This window comes from Centruroides sculpturatus, unplaced genomic scaffold, assembly GCF_000671375.1.
Source record: "Centruroides sculpturatus isolate CEXI.00-Female unplaced genomic scaffold, Cexi_2.0 scaffold1220, whole genome shotgun sequence".
In the NCBI taxonomy this organism is placed as follows: Eukaryota; Metazoa; Arthropoda; class Arachnida; order Scorpiones; family Buthidae; genus Centruroides; species Centruroides sculpturatus.
This window is the reverse complement of record NW_019385613.1, coordinates 229,046-235,807: the sequence shown is the minus strand read 5'-3', so window position 1 is coordinate 235,807 and position 6,762 is coordinate 229,046. Positions and strand designations below refer to the sequence as shown.

Here is a 6,762-nt window from a genome sequence, read left to right as displayed (position 1 = left end):
ACATTAAAAATGGTATGATGGTGTCATTAGCGCACGAACACGTATAGATACGACAACCGTGTAGGGACAACTGATGCAGGGAAACTTTCCCTGACCGTTGGGAACATGTCGAGAAAACGACATCGTGACGTCACTTGTAGAATTTCCGAGCCCAACGAGAAATCCAGACCAGGGCGCGTAGAAGTATGCGATTGCTATTGTCACGTGGCCAAATTAGTGCTGTGGATGCAAAACATATATATTGTAAACATATACATGAAATTTGCTTTTGTATATATATTGATACATACACAGCAGATAGTAGATTTATTGTGCAACCAGCAATTATTTATTGTGACATCGTCACAATGCTGAGCTGCAATTTTTAACCATATTTTTAATTTCATTTAATTAAAATATATTGTCTTCACCTCAAATTAATAATGGCTTGCCTTTGTACGTACATCATGCTTTTCTTTTAACAATAGAGTCGTGTCAGTCATCTTATTAACATGGTCAGCCCTTTCGAATCCTCGACTAACTGCCAGTGTTTATTGCTTTTATCCAATCAGAAAATAATGGATTCTGTAAAGAGAATAAAACTAAAGCGAATGCATATATTTGCTTCTTGTTTTTAATCTATAAATATGAAAAAGCCTTTAGAATGTGAATGGTGCATTCATACTGTCAGCATTGTGACAATACACAGAAATATAAACATGAAATACTGCTTCATAAATTGTTAAATATAGAATAAGTTTGTTTCGTCCGATGGTTCTTTTCAGTTTTTAATACTTGTAGACATAATTCGCCCATGTAGGGATCACCATTTATTTGTTTTCTGCGTTTAAGACAATACATTTTCGGCGACCGACCTTTCTTTCTAGGCTACTAGCCGCCAAAATATTTTAAAAAGTCCATTTAAAAATACACAAAAAACTTCCAATTAAAAATACAAAATTTTCTAAAATCGGAACTGGTGATTTACTGGTGATCCCTACATGGGCGAATTATGTCTACAAGTATTAAAAATATAGAATACTCAAATGTTATTTATATAATTTTTTTGGATTTTTTGTTTACATAATTTTCAGATTATAGTTTATTACAACTTTTTATTATATATTATTAAAAGTAAACCCGAATGGGAAATTGATTTCAAATTCACACATGGAAGAAACACGAGATCTTCACATTTGTCCTTCTCACACCTACAACAACAATGTCAGACGGCGAAGCCGATCTTTATTTTCAGAATTTTTGGGGCAAGAGCCTCAAAATAAAGGTCGATTTCATTGTGTGACATTGTTGGTCTTGTATGTTCAGAAGATCAAATGTCAAAAAGGCGAGTTTCTTTCATAGGCCTATGTGAAATTTTAAAATATAATTACATTTTATACTTATTTTTTCCCTCTAAACAGAAATTATCTTGAAGAAGAAGCACAACTTCAGCAACGTAGATGCGAAATCAAGATTATTATTATTAATCTCAATAACAAATATATAAAATTCCATGCATAAATTCCAGATTGAAGAATTTTCTTATTAAAAGTGTTATTATTGAATATGGTTTTGTCCAGTTTAATAAAATTAGGTCTTCATTTACTCGGAATTTTAAAAGAAATTTCTGAACTAATCATCAAAATTCTTCTTATTTTCTTCCCCAAGAAATGTTGCTACAAAAATTTAGACAAAGAAATAGTTTTGATCACGGGAGGAGGCGACGGTCTCGGACGTTGTTTGGCTATAAAATTTGCATCGTTAGGGTGTAAAGTGGTCATTTGGGACATAAACGAAAACGGAAATCGCCAAACTGAACAATTAGTGAAGAGTAGCGGAGGAGGCGAATGTTATTCCTATGTCTGTGACGTCACCGATAGAACGAAGGTATACGAAACGGCTGGACGAGTGAAAGATGACGTGGGTCCTGTAACCATACTGATCAACAACGCCGGATTTGTCAGTTTTCAAAAATTACTCGACAATCCCGATCACCTGATAGAGAAGACTTTTCAAGTTAATGCGATTTCCCATTTTTGGGTAAGTTCTTCAATTATTTATTGCACACTTTTAGAAATATAAACAGAAATTTCGAAGTCGTTCTGATTTCAGACGTGCAAAGCATTCCTGCCCGATATGATTTCTATGCAACGTGGACACGTAGTTAGCATTACGAGTTTAGCAGCATACGGAATAGTTGAGAAATTGAGCGATTATTGCGCTAGTAAGGCCGCTGCTACCACTTTATTCGAAGCATTAACATTAGAGCTGAACATGGAAGGCCGTTCGTACATTCACACTAGTCTCGTTTTAACGTATATGCTGACTACTCCGATGTTTGAAGGTGTTAAGCCGTAAGTTGTTGCAAAAGCCATAAAGAACAGAGAAGTTTGGCAGTTATTAATAATTGTACTTACTGTTATTTATTTTTCGTGTTTAGTATAATTCCTGCAATTCGGAGTGATATTGCTGCTGAGAAGATTGCGAATGGTGTATTGCAAAAGAAATCCCTTATAATTGTTCCGGAATGGTTTCCTTATTTACCTTTAGTTAAATGGTTTGTATTTATTATCAATATTTTGAAACAATTGGAATCGACATATTTCCCAATTTTTCAAATATTCAAGATATATCAATGGCATTTACATTGTTTTGAATATATTTCAGTGTGTTTTCTTGGAAGCTTTATTACATATTCTATAAACTGCTGAAAGTGAATTCTGCAATAGAAACCTTTAAAGGAAGAACATAAGAAGTGTATTTGGTAGATATGTTTAAAATATAAAATTTCTCTGAAACGTGGTTTGACTATACAAAAATATTTGGTCTTTTCTTTTATAGAAACGCGACATATGGGCGATCTGCCAAGGGGGTGCCTCCCGGGAAGTCTTTAATGTGAAACCTCACCAAGTTTAGTTATTACTAACGTGAAGAAAACTNCAGTATGGCGATCAGTCAATAAATGATCCTCCTCCAGAATTTTACATTTTTGACTTGGGACAAACGTCGAGAAACGCAAAAACATTGGGGTTTTTTTACTTTCTAGGCTGTTATAACAGAGGGAAGCTATGGCGATCCGGAAAAAAATAACCTGCAGATGATTTATCTTTGGGAACCCACACCGACTACTAGTGCTCGGTAGTTATATCCATTCCATCACTGGTGGGCTTCTACGTAAAGATGAATTAAAAAGTTTTGTGTTATAAAGAATAAGTACAGTATTAAATTATTTTTACAAAAATCGTGTATTCAAAACGTGTCAACTTTCATGGACTTTCAACTCAATTTTTCCAGATTAACAAGAATGCGAATAAAAAAATTTGAATAATCAACAATATTGTCATCTAAATCACGTGATACCCGATAGCTAATCAAATAGATTATTATAGTCGCTATGACAATTCTCTGCTGAAATTGGCAAAGTCGCGTTCTTATATGCATTGCCTTTTCAATCCAATAAAAATCGTATTCTTGAGTAGTTCAGTTTTTGCCTTCTAAAGGGTAATAATTACCGATTAACGTTTTTTTCGTTGTTTCGTGTACCCAATTAATATTTGAGCACTTTATAAATTTTGTAATTTTAATTTATTTTATATATTTTTTAAATTACATATTCATTAAAATATATTTATTCTGATGTTTATCACGCGAGAATAACAGCAGTCATAACTGTACTGTAAAGAAGAGAAGTAACATTTTGTTGATATCAGAAGGTAGTCTCTGGATCTGCAAATAGCATTCGTTTCTCGGCGTCTATTTCCTTTAATATCTCAAGATGGGATAAAGATTGAGGAACGAAATTTAGCATAGTAACCTGTGTATATAATATATTGATGCTATTAAACTTTAGTGGTTAAAGTTCCAGGGGTAGGTAGAGAGGAAGGGTTGGCATGTCATATCTAGAATGGGGTTGAATTTAATTCACATATTACTCGCTATTATCATTTACAATTTTAATGAAACTCATTACTGTCCTCAAAATTAAGCTTTTTGCTACTTTATAATAATTAATAATGTAAAAAGTCTTTTATAACAAAATCTCATAAGAGATGGCGCCACACACAATTTCATTTATTATAATGAATAATATACAAGTTATATTTTTAAATAAAATCTCATAATAGCCGGTGAAGTTACGCAATTTGCTGCTGGATTTTTTTTCATTTGTAACTCTGTTTTTTGTTAAAATTTTTGATAAATTCTATTAAATGCAGCTAACCCCTGGATTTAGGGGTTAATCCTAGATTGTCTAAAGATTGATTGCTTAAAATTTACAGTTAGGGGTAAATGCTTTTGTTTAGTTTGTTGTACTTTAAATGTTTTTATGATAAAAATAGTTTTGTAATAATTTAATCCATGCAATATAAATCTTTTCATATTAAATGAAAAGTACTTAGTAGATTGTCAAATACTAACTTTGAGCATCTTAATTAACTAATTTATTTTAAATTATTCTTTGCCTACTTGAGCCTTTTTTAAATTAGGTCTTATAACACTTGTAATATGGAAGAAAGATAAATAAAAAAACTTCTATGTTGTTTCCTGTAAATATTGTGCCAAAAATTTACCTTTGTACCCATTGAAGAGGAACGAAATATGTTTGAAATATATCTGGAATTAATAAAGAGATAATCGGAAACAATCTAAATGTTTTTTTTTTCCTTCCTTCCATACTACAAGTATAATAAGTCTTTATTTTAAAAAGGCCCTAGTAGGCAATGAATATTTTAAAACAAATTTAGGAAACAAAGCTAACTTTACAAACCAATTTATTATTATTTCATAATTTTGTCAAAATTATCTGTTACCAAATTACTTAATTTTATAAAACACACTTTAAATGCTTATCAGAATAAATCTGTAAGTTTTTGTTTTCGTTTTTATTAAGATATCAGTTGAAAGGCCCGATGGGATCGGGCATACTAAATAGTTAGCATACATAACAATGATAAATAATTAATTACAAATGGTTTACCTAAAGTGCAGAGACGTTCGGCAAAACACTGTTGAAAGTGAACTGCCCATAACTATCATTGTCATGTATTATAACCAACATCCCTACATCCAATTCTCATAAAATAAATTTCAAAATACCAATAAGATACTACATATTTCCGTTATGATTGCAAAGAAATACCATAATATCACGTCTCTAGTTCAAAACATAATAATGAAACTAAAAAGCATAACTATCATTGTCATGAACTATGACCTACATCACTATATCCAATTCTTTTTAAATAATACAGCAAGCAGCATGCGTGCCGAATACCACCAAAAAGAGTCGAACACGGACTCTGGCAAAATTCATAGGTTTGCCGCTATGTTTTGCTGGAGTTCGATTCGCTGAGACTGGCCAATTTTTTCAGTTTTATATAGTAGATAGATGAAAATAATAATAATGAATTCCTATTACAAATAAAAATAATAATATACTGAATTATACTGTAACAATATAAAATATATATATAATAATTTATATTGTTAATTTAAATAATAGCTAGGGCGCCCCTAGTGGCTGTTTTTGGCATATCGTGACAGAGACTGTCCAGTTTTTTTAGTTTTATATAGCAGATTATGATAAAACAGGAAAAAATGCTTATTTGAAATCATTTCTAATAAAATCACAAAACATTTTCTAAATTTCTCTTTAAAAAGATATTGTGTCTAAATTGATTCTAAAAATCATAAAAACTTAAAATCGCATATTAAACATAATGTAAGCATTACGAATAGTCTTCGCCATTATTTCTTTCTCGGCTGTTACATATTACAGAGAGACAGTATGGCGATCAGTCAATAAATGATCCTCCTCCAGAATTTTACATTTTTGACTTGGGACAAACGTCGAGAAACGCAAAAAGATTGGGGTTTTTTTCTTTTTTACTTTCTAGGCTGTTATAACAGAGGGAACCTATGGCGATCCGGAAAAAAAATAACCTGCAGATTTCACATTTTTGGAGTTAGGATAACTTAAAACGTCTAGAAATGCAAAAATATTCTGGGGTAATTTCTGTAAGTATGGATGTTAGTGAGTGTTTATGTGTGGGGGGGCACATTTTTGTTCACCTTGTTTGAAGCTTAATAATTCCTGTACTTTTTGTCGAAAATATCTAGAATTTTGCAGGGAATTTAATATTAGGGGATTGAAGCTATTAAATTTTGGTGATTAAAAGTCAGGAGGTAGGAAGATAATGGGGGTCATGCGTATGACGATTTTATTGTTTATTAGCATTTACAATCTTCTTATACAGGGTGTCCCAAAAGTCTTTCCCTGACTACAAACATGCAGAAGGCAGAAAATATGACACGTAGACACATATCTTTTATCTTGAATTGCAAGTAACATATTCAAGTTTCTGTGTGTACATACATACTCACTGTTACGTTTTTTGTTACAGAACAATCACAGCCAATACCTATCTTGATGTGTTGCAGTTATTTGTTGTGCCACAGATTCAGGACATTCCGGACTTAATTTTCCAACAAGATGGTGCGCCACCTCATTGGGTGTTAGATGTTCGTGGCTATTTGGACACAGCATTTCCGGGAAGATGGATCGTGCGTGGTTGTCCCATCAACAGACCTCCGCGATCACCGGACATAACACTACTGGATGTCTTCCTTTGGGGTTATGTCAAGAACCAGGTTTACCAAACACCAGTGAATGACATCGCAGAATTACTGACGTCATAACATCCATCCCTCACGATATGTTGACCAATATATGGATGGAATTGGAATATCGCCTGGATATCCTTCGAGCAACGAAAGGAGCACACG

General features: G+C 32.6%; 1 protein-coding gene across 2 annotated transcripts; it reads left to right on the top strand.

The window, feature by feature from the left end:
• The first annotated feature begins 1,435 nt into the window (after positions 1-1,435).
• Positions 1,436-2,886, top strand: LOC111640588 (short-chain dehydrogenase/reductase family 16C member 6-like). Of its 2 annotated transcripts, XM_023386614.1 has the most exons (5): positions 1,436-2,019; positions 2,092-2,333; positions 2,420-2,536; positions 2,647-2,743; positions 2,821-2,886. In XM_023386614.1, exons 1-4 carry the CDS (start codon positions 1,546-1,548, stop codon positions 2,729-2,731), a joined length of 918 nt encoding a protein of 305 aa, XP_023242382.1. In that variant the 5' UTR covers positions 1,436-1,545; the 3' UTR covers positions 2,732-2,743; positions 2,821-2,886. The 2 variants fall into 2 exon arrangements, 1 of the variants encoding a protein (XP_023242382.1); XR_002759291.1 differs by having other exon boundaries at positions 2,420-2,743.
• Positions 2,887-6,762: the final 3,876 nt, after the last annotated feature.